The 18,648-nt window shown below is 40.8% G+C and overlaps 1 protein-coding gene across 3 annotated transcripts in view; it reads right to left on the reverse strand.

The window, feature by feature from the left end:
- Positions 1-18,648, reverse strand: part of ncanb (neurocan b) — a 248,084-nt gene that overhangs the window by 201,107 nt on the left and 28,329 nt on the right. For all 3 annotated transcript variants that reach the window (XM_015971620.3, XM_054730008.2, XM_070554098.1), the window contains exon 2: positions 1,905-1,987. In XM_015971620.3, coding sequence (XP_015827106.3) covers positions 1,905-1,977 — 73 coding nt within the window. In that variant the 5' untranslated portion in view covers positions 1,978-1,987. The remainder of the gene's footprint in view (positions 1-1,904; positions 1,988-18,648) is intronic.

The following is an 18,648-nucleotide window of genomic DNA, read 5'->3' on the forward strand; positions in this document are numbered from 1 at the left end:
AATAAAAAAATACATTCCATTGAATTTTTGTATATTTCTTTTGGAACCAACAAACATTTGATAACATCTAAAACCACAAATTTCATTGAAAAGGTTGTTTATTGTAAAGATACAGTAGCTTTTTTAGGCATTTTTAGACATAAATTGAGCTAGAAGAGAAGAAATTCCTAGATTAATGTCACATTTTCATTAAAACAGCTTAAAATCCTCCAGTGGTGCAAAGTCCACAATTTGTGTGAGGAAAAAAAGTTAATGTTCCATAATTGAAAGAAAAGATTTACAAGAATAAAATAACCATAACCCTGTTATTTCTTAAATTTGTGAGGAGAAAAACGTCAGAAGTACCAAGATAGAATGTTTCTAATTTACCTGAAAAGTCTTGGATGTTATCTGAAGTTGTTACATTTATTTATGGAGAAAAAAGCAAATACAGTAATAAAAAAAATGTCTGACAGTAAATCTCTTGATGTACAAAAAGGATGTCCATGTCAGGAATGGAGAATTACTTAATGGCAAAAATAACCTGACGATTCCTAGTGCTTTAGCTACATCTGGAACATCTGATGAGAGAAGATGTTTTCAAGCAGAAGCAGCAGCCTGGGCTTTCAGAAGCCCAGAACAACTAAACTCCAGACAAGCTGAACAGGAAACATGTGAGACAAGAGCAAAGGAGGACATTTAAACCCACTGTTTCCTCGACTGAAGGAAATGGAAGACCCTGACAAGTTCAACATTTACTTTTTTGGGGTTTTTTTTTTAGTCTCGGAGTGCTAACAGGAAGAAAGCGACATGTGATGCAGCTATATTTGGACTCGAGTATCTCAGACAGGGATACAGTCAAGCAGGGGGTATTTCTGGGATTAAAAACAGCAGATGGTGTAATAGAAACCTCTCATCATTCTGAACACACTGTTAAAGGTGAACTAGGACGTTTTGGCTTGCTTTTAGCATTCCCTAGTGTCCGTTTGTAGACTGAAAGCAAAACTTATCTCCTCGCAAACAGGCATGCGCGGGATTTTCGAGATCGTGCGATACAGTCCGAGCAATAAACGCGGAAGTTTGATCCAAACACCCGTTGTGTGGGAGAAGCATCGGCATGAACTGTTTAATCTGCCCATCATTTGTGTTGAGAGATCAGCAGTGTTTGGATCAACAAAGGGTGACTACTTTGATAGTAGAAACTGTATTTATGGCTTATTTTTGTGCATTTAAACTTCTGCCGCCATTGATAGTTGTTAAAAGTTGTTAAACCTGTGCATATGAAACAAAAAAACGCCTTTTGTTTATCGATTTATTGTGAAAACCGGAAGTTGTGCTTGCTCCTTTTCCTGTTGGGCGGTTGTGATTCCTGTCCATTTACTGCGGAGGTGCTCCGGCGTCCGGCGAAAATAGGATTGATTCTATTTTTGCCGGACGCCGGAACAGAGGGCGGCGCACGGCGCCGCACTGCCGGAGCACGGCCGCAGTAGTGGAATTGCTCTGATTGACTACAACGGGACCGATTTTGCTCCGGCGTTCGTGTCGGAGCGGAGCGGAGGTAGTGGAATTTGGGGGTTAGTGTCTACGGGTGTGATTCATCACTGAATTAAACAAATCTGCTGTGTTCATGATCTAAAAGATGCAGAAAATGTGCTGGAAGGGGACTGCAGCACCAGGTATGTCAGCTCAGTTTTTTTCTAAGACCCAACAGAGCGGCCTGCCAGTCTGAAGTTGCAAGTGTAATATTCTGTCTTGGGAGGCAAAAGGGACTGGGTGCCTTTCATTAACCCTGTAAAGGGTCATTTTAGCACATACGGGCTCAAAAAATCATTCAAAAATATGAAAAAGTTGTAAAGTATCTCATTAACACCTGCAAAAGTCCAATCTAATAGTGATCTTAGAACTTAGATTGCATGAAAACTCACCAGAACCTGCAGCTTGGAGCAGGAGAAGGGCCAGCAAGGGCTTCTGTCCCCACAGCGGCCGTATGCCTTGCATCCTGCTGTACCTGGAGTTGGACATGAGAGAAAAGGGGAGGGTGAGTCCACGAAGGAAGCTGAAATCTACACCTTGCTCTAGTGGAGATAACCCTGCACATTCAGATGAGTCACTGGTAAAACTTGGTTCTTCATCCTGCTCTCCATTAGATTTGGGGTACAAGAAGTTTTTTTAATTTATTTTTGGTGAATTTAATTTGACTGTGTAGGTGGACGAAGGCCTCTGTATACCCATATGGCTCAAAGTTTTTAGGCCTGGTGATTTTCTACAGTCAAGGTAAACAGACTAGTACACCCAAAAGACAAAATACCAGCTGGGCTTAAATGTGGAGTCGTTTACGAAATCTCATGCAAACTCTGCAATAAAACATGTATAGGAGAAACCGGACGCCAACTCAACACACGAACAATAGAATATAGAAAGAAGTCAAAAACACACAAGAGCAGCAAAAAAAGAAGCAGAAAGCACAATAAAGAAGTCCGTCGTAACAGATCACTGCACAAGAGAAAACCATGTAATGGACTCGGACAACACAAGGATCATAAACACCGAAAAACAGAAATGCAAAGGATGGATAAAAGAAGCTATCGAGAAGAAGACATGGATGTGGGACCATGAACAGAGACAATGGAGTTTACTCGTTGGATTGCACATGGGACTGCATCGTCGGAGAGGGGAGAGCGGGCAGCAGAGAGCGACGACGTCCTCTGCTGCCCGCGGATAAACGGAGAAGGAAGTGACGCCACCATCAGTGTCAGCCTGAAGAAGTTTGCAGCCGCAAATGAAATGTTGCAGGTAAATAAAACCCTCCTGTGTTTTAAAAAGAACTAAAAGATGGAGTTAGAATTTCAACACAGCAACAACACACCAAAGATGTTTTTTTGTGGTGTAAAACTTCTACTTTTCAACAAATCACTCAATGAAGTGACACGTCTGACATGATAAACCTTCTCTGCTGCTTTAGAAAACTCCACCAAGCAGAAAATCATCAGAGTGCTTGTCACAATAAACATGAGTTAGGCTGATGGGATCTTTGTGTCTGCAACAGTTCATCAGGACTGAGAATGTATATTTTGGAGAAATTTGATGGATGGATTCTTCTTCCTTGCACAAGAAAAAATATAATTTGAAGAGATGTTCTTCTGTGTGCATCAGTGTGTGAAACGTTTCTCAGCTACACTGTCTTAGTTCTAGCTGTTGAAATGTTGACACAAAATGCAGACGAGGGACAGTCAAGGCTAAAATTCTCACCATGAATGCATTTTCGTCACCTTCCATGTGTCATGCTTTTACATTAAAGTGACACTGTGTAGTTTTTACTGTTAATCTCCGGAAATATCGAAACTTTGAAAATGACTTAAATGATGCTCAGTTGTTGAAAGATATTGGCGGCTTTGCAACATATAACCATATAAATCTGGTCTAAAATACATGAGAGCAGGTCTAACTCTGTGGGTGACGCCATATTAGACACCATGTTTCCTACTACAGGAGCCTGTGAAGACAAAATTAATTCACTGATTTGTAACAAGTGGTTACAAACTTTTCACCGTTCAAAAACGTTGTTTTATACATTTGCCTCTTCACTCATTGCCAATGATGAAAGGAAGTCTGATGTGCATAATTTAGCTGGAGGTTGCGCTGCCAGGGATTTTTGACCCCACACATTGGTAAGGTCTTACTCGAAGAAATACCACTTGTTTGCAATGATTTAGGCATGCACTGCCCCCTATCGCCAGGGAAAACACACATCGTCACTTTAATCAGCAAAGTTTGGTGTCTTTCACAACTATAAGTTGTTTCATGAAGGGATTTTCATTGAAAGCTTGGAACTGGCTTGTGACCATACAGAGTTCAGAGTAATTTTCTGGAATCACACGTTTTTTGCCCAGCAGTGATGCTGAGTTGCTGTGACATGATGACAAAAGCAAGCCGATGGGCCCTGAGTGTAAATAATGGAAACAGCATCTCTGGAAACGCAACTGGCTGAGGGAGGCCTGAGGGCAGCGGAGGTGTGAAGGTGGGAGGAGGAATCAGAATCAGGTGGAGAAGATGATGAACAGAATAACCTTTGTCCATTTACAACAGAGCCTCGGTGATGCTTCTGAGGATGACCTCCAACCAAATGACCTTGCTGAGCAGCAGCTGAATGTGTTTAGTTTAGGGGAGTACATTGCACAGCTAAACGAGTCAAATGCAATTAGAAGTGATTTTTTGAATTTTAATGCAAAAATAATTTTCAGTCATTCCTTCTTTATTTTGAAGGAATTTGATGCAAATGTTTTATTCATGTTACATCTCAAACAAGTAAAGAGTGATATGAAATGATTAGTAATGTTCAGGAAATAAAAACAAATGATAATCACAAAAAAAATGTAATGAACCATAAAGCATTGTTTCAAACTGAAGCAAGGTCATGTAAGTGTTCATTTTACATAACTTTAGAAAACAAACCCCAAAACATTTGCATTAAGCTTTTGTCACCAAGGTTCCAGACTGTAATTGTTTAGTGAAAATTTTGTTTTTGCTGTTCTAACAGTTAGAAATCACGAGCTCCTTAATACACCTGCTCAGCCCAGAAAGCAGAGAAAGCCTTTGTCTGGATTGTAGCACGTTAGGAATGTGATTAAGATACCGCAGATAAGAGCGGCAGTGGAGTTCTCTTGAAAAGCAAAAGGAACGCTTGTGCTGACTTTGCAGCAGAACTGCTGCGAGTTTTAAATAAGACACTGATAGGGAAAAATTGGTTTTGCTGTCGTTACTGCTTAAAATTATAACTGCCTTTTAAGTAAAAGCACCTGTTGCTGCATTAAATGCAAGTGTTATCCTTTGCCAGCTTTCCCGTCTCAACAGGGAGGATAACGACCTTCCTCAGACCGTGCTGTTCTGTGGTATTGGTTACACTCCCATGAGAAATAGAATGTTGACTGAATGCACCTGCTTTTGTATGAGGGAGATGTGACATTGTTTTTACTCCCTACGTTAAACAGCTTTCCACCTGAATGTCTACGGAGCAGTTTAGGAATGTGTATGTGTGTGTGTGTTGTTTGTGTGTGCTTTGTTAATAAAAACCCTCAGAGGACGAATGTTCGCTGAGACTGTGTGAACCAAGCTTACGGGTCGGTATGATCGTTGCTTCACCTTTCTCCCGTTGCAAAGTGAACTGAACAATAATATTGCTCTAATCCTCTCTGTGTGTTTGACTTCTCTTTAAGGTGACTTGGTATTACTAAAAATAACCCAACAGACACTTCAGATGGAGAACAAAATAAAATGTGCACCATCAACATAAAATCCAGCTTCAGATGTTTGCAAAAATAATTCTGATAAAAAAGGGTGAGGTGCTGTGGAAATGTAACTTTTCAGGTGCAATGAACAAAGGTATTCTTAGACTCTTATCTTCACCTGCAGCCTTCAAAATGAGAGATTGACACGTAAGCTTTCTTCGTGTTGATGATGGCGTCACAAATAATATAATCATTTCTTAGGAACTGAGGCTGTGTGGTGGATGACCCTCATCTACACCCACATTCACCTGACTGAGCTCTCCTCAAATACAGCACCAAGCAAGATTAGTTTAAAGAATGACCTAACCTTCACTATTTGTAACAGTCTCTTGGTGTCTCAACATCTCCTTTGACCTGAGAATCTTTTTAAAGAATGTCCTTCCTGTTCTTTGAACAAGACAAAAGTCTTTAGCTTCTTCACTGACGTCCTCTGATTGAAACAGAAAAATGACAAATGTGAGACACAGCTCAAGGATGGAGCGTCCGCATCAACAATGACCATTGTTGGTCACTTCACGTATCGGCAGCAAACCTGGTACCCCGACGATTGGAGCCCTTGTTCTATTGTTGCATCTACAACCTCCACCCACTAGATGTGGTGCTCGTGTTCCATTTTCAACCTTTAACTAAGTTAAAATGTGGATCCACTCCAGCTTCTTCCCACAGTCCAAAAACATGACTGTTAGGTTGATTGGTCCATCCAAATTGTCCTTAGGTGTGAGTGTGTGTGTGCATGATTGTTTGTCCTGTGTGTCTCTGTGTTGCCCTGCAATGGACTGGCTCTCTGTCCAGGGTGTACCCCGCCTGATTGCCCATTGACCGCTGGAGATAGGCACCAGCCCCACCCCATGACCCTACGTGGACAAGCGGGTTCAGAAAATGGATGGAAGGATGGAAAATGTGGATCCCTGCTTAATAAACTTACCATATTCACTATCCATTACAACAATACTAAATGGACTTGAACTTAATCAAATGAGTGCCCACTCGTTTATTACAAAAATGAATAATTGAAAAAAAATGGGCACCTGTAACAGAAGGAACTACAAGCAGGAAACATTGCACCAATTTAAACTATTTAAATGTCTCTGTGTATTCGTGTCTTCCTCGTTGCTCACAGGCTGTGGAGCGCTTGGATGTAAACATCCGCCCCTTTAGTTTCCAGTCAGATGATAACAGCTTCAACAAACCTTGCTGCTGAATTTGAAAACACCCGTGCTGCACAGATGAAGAAAGTAATCTGATTACATGCTGCTGAAAAACAAATTCTGTTATTCATGTAGTTTACCAACTCAAATGTCCGCATCACTGCAGAAAACAGCTGGGAGGCCTGAAGTGTTTGGTCAGTAGAGCACGATAACGTCATGTGTCACACCCTGTCCCTCTGTGTGTGTGTGCGTGCGTGTGTGTGTGTGTGTGTGTGGCGGTATTAGCTAGAAGATAGCGATGTGTCAGAGGATGCTGAACTCCAAAGTGGGAACATCACTGATCTTGTAGATGTAACAGGCACAGGGGGGCAGACTAAACGGTCACAGAGAAGAAATAGATGCACTCCAAGAAGAAAAATACAGAACCACGCTTTTTGTTTTATTCAAAAGCGTTATCGTCTCATGGCAAAAAACTCGACCGACTCATCCGTCATTTAAGTCCTGATCCTACCTGTTATCTCATTTTCTATCATTTAAATCATTTGCTCTGTTCTTATTCTTTTGTTCCAGGGTGTCCAGACAGTATTTCCTCACCAAAATGCTCCATCTTGACACCTCATTTATCACTAAAGCTAATGTCACTCCATCATGGCTGTTGCTTCTGCAGCTCCCGTGCACACACACACTTTCAAACACACAGAAGTTTCACAGAGAGGACTCAGTCCCATCAGCGTCTGTGGAGAAGTCCCTTAGTGTGAAAAATGAGGCTACCCAAAAGGTGACAAAAGGCTGTTTTCTTTCTGCGAGGATATTAGCGAGGTTCTAGCAAGCATCCTGTCAGACTGTGTCACACCTAAATGGCTTTAGTGCTTCACGCATCCCCCACAAAAGATTCTGTGTTTGCTTCTGTCTCACAGGGTGCGTCATCCTCTGTTGACTCATTTTTTTCTGTTTATGAGCTACTGGACAATTTAAAACACCTAAATGAAAATAATGTCTGTGTGGGAGGCGTTTTCCGTTGTATGGAAAATAACATATAATCACTAAAAAATAAAGATTATATGAGTTGGATGAGAATAAGTTGAGAGTGACTCACTGAGAGGGAAGCTTGTTTCAGCTCTTGAATCTTAAGCATCTTTCTATTGTCCTAAAGTTTTGTTTGGGGTCTAAAGGATAAACTGTTAAGACAGATAAAAATGTGAAAAAAAGGGAGAAAAAGTCTCTGAACCTGATCAGAATTAGGGCTGCAACAACGAATCGATAAATTCGATGAAAATCGATTACTAAAAGCGTTGGCAACGAATTGCGTCATCGATTCGTTGTGTTGCACAACTCTTCCAAAAGCCCCCTCCCCTCCCGCCCGCCGTTGCGCGCAGACCGGAGAGCCGGCAGGTGTTTGGAAGAGGAACATGGCAGAAGCAGCGAGACCCAAAAAAAGTAAAAACTTCTAAAGTTTGGGAGCATTTTCAGTTAAATCAGGCGAAGACATTCGTTACCTGCAACGTTTGTAGGTCAGACTTAGCATGGCACGGGAGAACTACGGTGATGATGCAGCATTTTAAACGCAAGCATGTCAGAATCATCAGCGAGGAAGGAGAGAGCTCGGTGTCCGGGTAAGTTAAAAGCTTTTCAAAAGTGATTCACCCAAGCCCCGGATTATTACACAGGCTAGACATGCCCTAAGCTCCTTAAAAAAGTCTATAAAATTGTAAGCGCGACGCTATTAGATAGGCAGGGGGGGGGGGGGGGAGTAAAGATCCAAAAACTACAATTGTTAAAAGAGATGTGTGTTAACTTAGAAAATGTGGGCAAAACTTTGTATTTTATCTTGAGGGGTGCTATACAAAGATTCCTCTTTATGGAACACATATAAGTGTAATTGTATGGAAAAAGTGTGACATGAACAGATGTTGGAAGTTTTGGTGCAGATATGCTCTCATATAGAACTTGTTACATTTGATGGCATTTCACTTTATTGTTGCACATAGTTTTTGTTCCTATTTTGTTGTTTTTATTTTCTTATGATGAACTCACTTTTGTCAGCGAGTGGGCGAGACATTTTATTTCATGTAAAGCACTTTTGCAATTATTGTTTAGAAGCTTTATGCACCGCGCGCCCGCATGATGAGCTCCTTCCGCTCACATAAAAAGGTGTAGTTAATCAGGACTTAGTCCAAGAGGGACGGAGGGATGAAAGGACCAAAGGAGAAGAGCTTTAACTCAGAAATGAGACTGTGCTTCGAGCAATTTTGCTACAGACCTGAAAAGTGCTGTCAGTTACGATGAAGTGCTTCACTGCAGAGCCTGTATTAACACACACAGCCAAACCCACACAAAGCACACCGTGTGCTTTCATTAAGTGCTGCTCTTCTGCTGAGTGCTCACATTTAGGTAATTTTCCTGCTATATTTCCTCAATTTTCAGTAAACACGACGGCCCGAGAGGTGTTTTAAAGAAAGACATTGAGGGTGTGCCAAACAGTGCTGACCAGGCTGACATTCCTGTGCACTCTAATGGTTTGGAGCAGGAATACGCTTTAGGGCTGCCCAGAACTATATAGAAAGCTATTACTTAGAGGTAAAAGCCACCCAGATCACTGTTATTCATACAAATGCACCCACACAACAGCCAGCACAGCTAGGACGCCTGTTAAAGGAAGTCAGAAGATCGTCCGTCACTTTGACTCAAACAAACAGAGGGGGGAGCTCATCGTACACATGAATAAAGTAGAGAAGGATTAAATAAAAGAAAGACATAAAGTATATACATGTATATACAGATTTGGGGAGAAGGAGAAAGTCACTTCTGAGGAAATGGAAAGGTGAGGAAGAGGAATCGAGAGATTCTCCTAAAAAATGAGGTGACAAAAAGCTTCTCATGTGCAGGAAGAGTGGCCAGGTAATTTTCTAATGTCTGAGGCTTCTCATTTGCTGGGCAGCAAAGCCACTTTATAGGGTGGTAAATGTTAAACTTGTTCTGCGCACATCAAGGTCCCCTTGGCCATCTGTATGTGGTTGCCTTGAATGTAAATGTGGCTCGAGGCGAAAGTGTTGGAAACAAGAAGATTTACCGCTGTGGGCGCAGGAATTGAAGGGGAAAAAACATTGGGATTACATTTGGGACACAATGCTCTCTGGATCTAATTAAATAGATGAGACCAATGGTGGACAAAACACAGAAAAAAAACAGGTTGTCATAATTGTGGTTTAAACAAATACGTTTGATCCCTGATTAATTGTAATGGATGCCTCAAAAACCAAAAGATACACTGAAAAATAAAATATGATTTATATTTCTTGAAACTTGAAACTGTAAACAAATAATTGTGTTTATTTTTAAATAAAAAGTTCATAGAACAAAAACAAAAATGGATGCTTGTTAAGGTACCTGTCCCAAATGTCCTGTTGACTGGTTCTGGGGCTAATCTGGTATTCTTATGTGGATTTAGTTTGAGATCTACATGCTAGTCTTAAAACCATAGCTGAAGAAGTTAAAGTCCCATTAATCATCATCACACACTTGTGTGCATTTGACCCATCTCTCTGGGGAGCGGCGAGCTGCAGCTGTGGCTGTGCTCAGGAACTATTTGGTGGTTTAGCCCCCAACCCAACCCTTTACAGCTGAGTGACAAGCAGGGAGGTGTTGGGTCCCACTGATAAGGTCTTGGTATGACCCAACAGGGGGTTTGATCCCTGGTCTCCCAGTCTCAGGGTGGACACTCTACCAGTCACTGAGAAGGTGGTATGATTTTATAATAAAATAACAATATTTATAAACGCAATCCTTGAACTGAACGAGGTAAATACAGACAATGAACGCACAAAGGGGTTAAACTGTAATAACCGCTAAGGTTTTCTTTTTACTCCTTCATTCATGTCAACATGTCGAAAATAAATAAATAAATAAAGCAGTTACTTAGAAGATTTTCTAAAATAAACTATGAAAAACTATTTAAAATACTTTTGTATCTGGCTACTTATTGAGAACTTGCAGTTTGGATTTTAAAAGCTGAGGTTCTGTTGAGAGGTTGTGACCTCCTGGCTCGATGTTTCTGTTGTAACATTTTTCTCCAGAAAGATTCAAGAACTTTAACTCAAACACACGTCTGGCTCTTGATAATATGTTTTGTCATAAAGTACTTTGATAATGTTTGATTTCTGTCATTAATTTTATTTATTAAATGCATTTTTAGTGTATTATCGGTCATTTCACAGCATGATATCCTGTTTCTCATCAAAGTAATGCAGCGTTGTTTTATCACCTGTAAATAAAGACGGAGGTTTTGAGCATAGAAGTGGTAATGTTTCATAATCTCCATTAGTTTTCTTGTAGTCAGTGCTTAATTTGAGCCGGATCTTGCTGGAACAAGATCCGGGAACTGTCTTATTTTGAAAGGACAGTTCCGGCAACTGTCTGCTAGGATCCGGCAACTCACGGGACAAACTTGTGCTATACGCAGGATTCGAATTACGGGTGAGCTAGGGAGCTCCTGAAAGCCCTCAACACACCCAGGGGGAGCCCAAAAACGATCCTGGTTCTACTTATATTACATTATTTATGTGGACTCTCCGGGGATTATTTTGAGCTAAGAGGCGCAGAGCTCTGATCGAAGACTCGCTACAGACAGATGCGTCCTGAGAACGGCCACAGTAACATTCTCAAAGAGTTGCCACCTCAAAAACAAAGTTAACACGCGATCGTTCATGTCTGCTCATATCCTTTTATGATATTTGTGTCTGATGCGTTTCGCTGCTGCTGAGCGGAGCGCATCATCTGTTTTGTCCTCCGATGACTTCACCGCAACGGTGCGGTCTGCGCGCGGTGCGCACTCCGCTATTTTTGCAGTTGGTAAATGTTTGAATCGCAGTTCAAAGGTAACTCATGAGGTGAATATATATGAAGCCAGTTAGAAGTTTTTCTTTAGGATTGAGAGGAGATGCAGGAAGATAATAAACAGACAGGACAGAAAAATAGTCAAATAAAAACAAGCTAGTTTTTGTACCTGGTGGTTGCAACAAACATGCACCATTGAAGGTAATCAGAAGTGAGGAATGGAAAATGAAATTATTCTTTCAACGCTTAGAGCAGCAGGAACTCTGAGAGGCTGCAGGTGCATCAGTGAGTTTGCGGCGCTGCGGGGGGGTGGGGGGTGGGTTGAAGCAGGGGAACAGTAAAGATGCAAAAACTACAATTGTTGAGAGAGATGTGTGTTAACTTAGAAAATGTGGGCACAATTTTGTCATGTCAATTTTGTATTTTATCTTGAGGGGTGCTATACAAAGATTGTTTCTTCTTCTTTACTCTATGGCCCGGGGATATCTAACATTTATTCACCAGTGAAACCTTTTTGAACACATTTAAAGCTGTTCACAGGATACTGTCATCATTGCTGTTGCTTAGTTTGTGAACAAGATTATGCACCTAAAATATTATTAACCTCTTGAACCCATGGAGCTGGCAACGGGCCCGCACATATTCCCAAAACTCACTGTGGAGGATCATCTATGCAATATAAGCAGTAAAAGTACCTGAATTTTATCCTTTTTTTGTGTGTGTTATTAGTACTTAATCTGTTTTATTTGGCCCGTAGGTAAAAAAAAAAGGGTTTTTGGTACAATCATCTGAATAACGTGTACTGATCGGTCACGTCTGTCTCTTAAAATGTTTCCCACCCGTAGACTTTGGGAATAAAGATACATAACTTTTTTTTTCCGTGTCCCTGTGGTGAATGAATTCCTTCTAAATGGTCTTTAGATGATTTCTCTTTTAAGCTTCCAATTTGAAAGCCCCTGTTTTGAATCGATCCATTCTGACCAGATCCCTTCCGGTCCAGTACCAATCCCATCACCACACACAGAGGTTCAAAAGCATTTCATACACAGCTGTAAATGCTTGTGGTGAAAGGATGTTATCAATTTTATTACAGCAGACCTGGGAGCAGGACATATTTCACCGGGAAGGCTGCCAGGCTCTTCCTCTCTATACTTCTTTCACTCTTTTAGGCTCCTTTCTCTGTTTTCTCTTCTCTCTCCTTTCACACTCAGACCCATATGTCTCTGTTTCCTCTCTGTTTCACACTTCAGCATATATTTCGTTTTCATGTTGTCTGTTTACATGATCCAAGGCTGAAGGAGATATAAGAAATGTGGGCTGTTGACTGTATGCTGTTTAGTGAAAATCAGCAGAAACAGAAGCCTGAGAGCTGATCTATCTGCACCAGAACCACCAACAGAGCAAACGAACTGGGACTGACACCAAATGTTATCTCGAGGTACTTTGGGATTTCTAAATAGGAATAAAAAGGTTCCAAACTGTTAAAAACATTTATTTTTACTCGGTCTTTCTGACAGTGTGACGTAAATCTGTCAGGCTTTTCAAATCCTAGAGTTTCACCGTCTATTTTCGACCAGAAGCTAATGCAGCAGATAGGTGTAGGAGACTATTTTCATGTTCAGCCTGCAAGAAAAACTCAGAGAAACTAATTATAAAAAGGAAGGGTTAGAATTTGTTAAAACATGTTTTTCAGTGAAGTTGACCCTTAAAAAGTGCATAGTTTATTATGCAAAACAACCTTATTTTATTACAAACATTGATAGTGCTCTGAATTTAGCATCACACAATGAAATAAAAAAGAAACTCTAACTGGAAGTGTTACTCGCTGAACCTAAAGTAAAACTGATAACTGGCTGCTAATTTCTGTGTAAATAAATGATGAGTTCTACAGGAATGCAATGTAAAAATGTTTCTAAAATAGAAGTATCATTAATCAGTAGACAAGGCAAGGCAGCTTTATTTATGTAGCACATTTCATACACTGAGACAAGTCAATGTGCTTCCATTAGCAAGAATAGCATGAACTTTTAAATCAGCATGACAACACGATTAAAATACACACAATTTCAGATTTAAGAATAAAAAAGACAAGAGTTAAAGGGTGAGCAATTACAGTGCAGAGCATGCAGAATAAGAAGTCATTCTGATGAATACATAAAGATTTTCAATTTTCATTTAAAAGTGTCTAGAGTTGGAGCACATTTGAGTTCATAAGGAAGCTGATTCCATCTGTGTGTGTGTGTGTGTGTGTGTGTGTGTGTGTGTGTGTGTGTGTGTGTGTGTGTGTGTGTGTGTGTGTGTGTGTTTAAATATATATGGAATCAGCTTCCTTATATGTGTGTGTGTGTATATATATATATATATATATATATATATATATATATATATATATATATATACACACACATATATATATATATGTATATGTATATTTATATGTGTGTATATATATATACACATTATATATATGTACACACACACACACACATATATATACACAAATATACATATATATATATATATATACACACATATACATATACATATATATATACACAAATATACATATGCATATATGTAAGCTAAAAGCAGCTTCACCTTGTTTGGTGAAGTTCTACCAGCTAACTGTTTCCTAAGGAACTCAAGAGTCCTGGTGGGTGTATAAACAGGAATGAGATCTGACATGTATTTTGGCCCAGTGCCATTGAGTGATTAACAAACTAGTAGAAGCACTTTGAACTCGATTCTGTTGTTTATTGGTAACCAATGTAGAGATTTAAGAACATGAGTGATGTGCTTGGTTCTTGTTGACTCTAGCAGCAGCATTCTGAATAAGCTGCAGTTGCTTCACAGCTTTTTTGGGAAGACCAGTCAAAAGACCATTATAATAGTCCAGCCTGCTGTAGATGAACACATGAATAAGTTTCTCTAGGTCTTGACTCGACATGAGACCCCTGAGTCGGGCTATTTGATGTAGATGATAAAACGCCAATCTAGATAAAGTTTAACCCCGGCTTTCCACGGGAGCCGTCAGCAGCACGTTACTGCAGCAGCACGTCATAGCTGCTGATAGGAACCGCTGTGGTCAACAGAACCTTTTCCACCGGAGCCGTCAGCAGCCGTCAGCAGCGCGAGTCGGCCGCGTCTCAGGAGCAGCATGTCGTGGCCTTTACGCGCCGGTTCTATTTTCTATGCGCAACGCCTCTGAAACGGGTCAAGTTCGACATTTTTGGGGAAGGAAAGACAGGAAATCGGATGCGGAAATGGAGAGAAGCTACAGAGATTTTCAGAATAAAGAACGTGCTGCCTTCCGGTTGCTTTACTTTTAAAAAATGTTACTAACTGTGCGTCCCCGTGAGAAGTTATCACCTAGCTAGCGGTCTCCTTCGTTTTTCAGGTCCGTATTGGCGATTATAAAATGGACAGAACATAAAACACAAACCATGTTGTAGTTTTCTCCTGCTTGTTGTTGTGTTTACTGACAAAGTCACTCGTGTGACTTCGTGCTCGGTCGGTGACAGCTGCTCCCCTGCTGCTTCGCGTCTCGTGGGAAGGGCCAAGCAGCAGTTTACGCGAGCAAGACGTGCTGCTGCAGTAACGTGCTGCTGACGGTTCCCGTGGAAACCCGGGGTCAATGTGACCAGTGAAACTAAGGTCTGAATTAAGTATGGCACCAAGGTTTCTAACCTGGGTCTTTGTCTTTATTCCCCTGGAGACAAGTTAAGCAATAACCTCCATCCTAGCCTTCTTATTTCCAAAGACAATCACTTCAGGCTTGTCTTTAGTTAACTGGAGGAAGTTTGACTGCATCCAGTCCTTAACGTGCTCCAAACACTGACAGAGTGAGTCTGGAGGACCACAGTCACTAGGTGATAGAGCTAGGTAGATCTGGGTGTCGTCTGCATAACTATGATACAAATATGATAGGCTATGTTGTTATTTCATCTAACTTGGGGAGCAAGTAGAGATTGAAGAGTATTGGTCCAAGAATTGAGTCACGTGATCCCACATGTCATGGTGATCTGCTTTGATGTGTGCTCACAAATAGAGACACCACAAGCCCTGTCTTCAGTAGGATCCTTTTGGGCATTATTGCTGTTTTAATGCACCACAAGTCCCTCTGGAGCTGGTCCCGGGTGTGACTAGCTGTTGCTCAACATTCTGGTCAGAACTAATCTTCATTCAAACCAAAGCTGTGAAAAGATCTTAAACAGGTAGGTTTTTGATACTTTTCATAACCTTTCCAAAGCTATTTCAAAACATCTCAACTATTGATTTAATATTCAATAAGTAAAATGATACTTTAAGGGCAGTCAGTCTAGATATATGATTCTATTTGTTAGCAGGATGACTTACGGCGAGTCTACAAACCAGCAGCCATCACAGTCATTTCTTCTCTGCTTTCCTCATCCCTCCAGCACCCTCCACCTTCCTTGTCATGCTGCACCGCCGCACTGAGAGACCAGACTAATTACCAGAGGCAAGAGAGCTGCCTGTCATTTAGGGAACTCATCTAATCCTACCTTGTATTTTCCCAGGGAGATGCTGAGAAACGTTCAGACAGAAGATAAAAAGGAATAAGAAATAACAGAGAGTAGTCTTGGCTCAAGGCTTCAGCAGTCAATAATTCAAATTAGAAAATTTTTACTTAACTTGGTAAATTGTAATTATATCAATCTGGACAGGAAAGCAAATATATCTGTGTGGCATTTCTGACCTGAAAACACCAACACATAAAGAGAGCTGCAAAAAAGCCCAGTGGTCAAAGTAATCTGCTGCTTTGATGGGCAGTTAAATCAGTCTTCATGTCAGAGCCAGAGCAGCATCAGCGACTGCCAGACGCAGACATCAATCTAAGGCACAGAGGTGAACACACACACACACACACACACCGCAGGAAGCAGACAAACATACAGTACGGCGAGATTTTATCATGTTCACAAGGTGGGCTGACTGATCCACCAGTGCTGCCACTGGAGAAGGAGCGTTTCAGCTCTTGCTAGGACTCAAAGATGGACTTTAACCTTTAAGCCTGACAGCTAACAGCAAAGCTGTGAATCTATTATGAGGAGTTTGACAGCACAATGAAAGATGGCGCCATGTTCTTCTACTCACCAGAAATGGTTTGCTCCACATTTAAATATAAATGGAAGGACATCCTTATCAATTCAGAAGTTTTGTGCACCAGAAAGTGTTTATATGTTTATCTTTTCATGAAATTTGAGTCCATCTCTTTGACAGCATTGACCACACTGGATCGTGCTAATCCAAGCAACAAATGCCTAAAGGTTTGAAGTGACCAAGTTAGAAAACCCCAAGAGGAGGGAAAGGAGGAATGAATATATGATGATATAGTGGTGATTTAATGCTCCCTACTGATTTAATAATCACATGTTGAATGGTTAATAAGTCACGATTGTGTGCAGATGTTTTCATATTCTTGTTAGGAGTGGAAAACGGTGAACGTGCTGGTGAAGTGTAAAGAAGAAGGGTGATGTGCTGAGGGTTCAGCCATGGAGCTGCAGGGAGACTTCAGTGGAGGAGAAGCTGAGAGGAGAAACCAAGGAGGGAAAACTGTGATGGGATGTGAGAGCTTGACAAGGGTTTCATAGCAACACCTCACTATCTCCATCTTTACTGGAAAAGGGCACGGCGGAGAATCTGTCCAAGCACAATTCCAAGGCCTGAAATAGAGATGGACAGAGATCCCTGAGCTTTATTGATTCCCGGGCACAACCGTTTGACAGAAAGCAAATTGATGAGACCTGTCTTTAATTATTTATCTGAAACCTGCCCTTGCCTTGCTTCTTTCTGTCTGAGGGTGATTCTAGCAGCCTGCAACGTCCATGAGTGACAACTCATATGAGACGCTCTGAGCAAGTTGCAAATCAAGAGCAGACAGTAAACACAAATAGATATTTCATGGAGGTGGGGGGGTGGGGTGGGTGGGCTTTATATTCAGGTGCATCTGATTGTTAGTTTTAGGCTGCTTTCGTAATGCTATTATGATTGTGTCAGCCTGCTACTGGGGACATTGATTTTTAACAAGTTTTAGGCTTCACTCCCTGCTGGGAAGTTTACATGCTGCCATAATTTTAATTCACTGCAAATATCAAGAGGTTTTCTCTCCCTTTGACACTGAAATACAAGCTGGTAACCAGCTCATTCTGATGAAATGGCATCAAAGTTTCAGCTTCCAGAACTTCTAATGCTTTCTACCTATCGCACTGACTGAACGCAGCCTCTGTTGTCATGTTGGACTGGACTGTAAAATGATTGTGAAACTATCATTAGTTTTTTCTAATCATAGTTTTTCTTTGCACATATTAGAAACTGTGCATTATTTGTGAGGTTGAGATGTGCAAGTAGTCTGGTTATTCTTACTGTCAGACAAAACAGTGATTACAAACATTATTCTAGGAAACAAAGACCACACAGTTGCCTGTGACATTATGTAGCGACTAAGGCCGATTTCAATTTTTTTGGATGATTTTCAAAACGTGAGATAACCCACAGTTAGAAAAATGACAGATATCACAGTTTTGGTCCTTCAGTGTGTGGTGTGCAGCCACATGACAAAAACTACACACCACACGTTAATGGATTTCACTCACAAACATTCCCAGATAAAATGGGAAATCTTGCTAAATCTCTTGAGCTCGAACATGACATCAGAGTAAACAAAATTGGCAGACAAAATGGAGTAAGAGGATTGCCGTCAACCCATCACGCTTCCATCATCTTTCTTTCTGATCTTAACAAACCACACAGGGCAGAAAAATGAGATAAGATTATCTTTAATATCAAAATGATATTTGGGTATATATGATATTTAACTTATTTTTTAAATGTGATTGGTCATTCTGAGTCTAACATGTAGGTTGAATGTGAAAATAGTCTTCTACCCCTAATTTCTACATTAGCCGCTGACAGAAAACAGAGGGTGAAACACTCGGATCAGAAGAAACCACACAGCTATGTCAAACTGTAAATTGTGACTTAGCGGCCAGAAGAGAGCGAGGCGTGCCTCAGCAAGTAGAAGCTAAAAATTGACATTAGCAATTCCACAACATAGCAGAACTCCTTCAGGATTGTGCTAGTTGTGGAGATGAAACATTAACGTTGCATTTTTTACCCGAGAAAAAAGAGTGAATGGAGGCAGTGGAAGAGTCCCGTTGCTGTTAGCCAGCCAGAGGTGAGATGTTCATGAATATTAATGAACAAGACTTAAAATATAGTATTTTTCTGCCCCAACTCCTCCGATTTACTTCTACTTCCTAAGACAGGAGCACCAGAGAAACCACTCACAAGGTGTTTGTCATAGAGACCACAGCAGAGTTGATCAAACAAGGTGAGAAGAAGGGGAGATTTGGGTAAAAATTGGCATAATTATCTTGCTGTCT

The sequence above is a fragment of the Nothobranchius furzeri genome, chromosome 8 (assembly GCF_043380555.1).
Source record: "Nothobranchius furzeri strain GRZ-AD chromosome 8, NfurGRZ-RIMD1, whole genome shotgun sequence".
Lineage (NCBI taxonomy): Eukaryota > Metazoa > Chordata > Actinopteri > Cyprinodontiformes > Nothobranchiidae > Nothobranchius > Nothobranchius furzeri.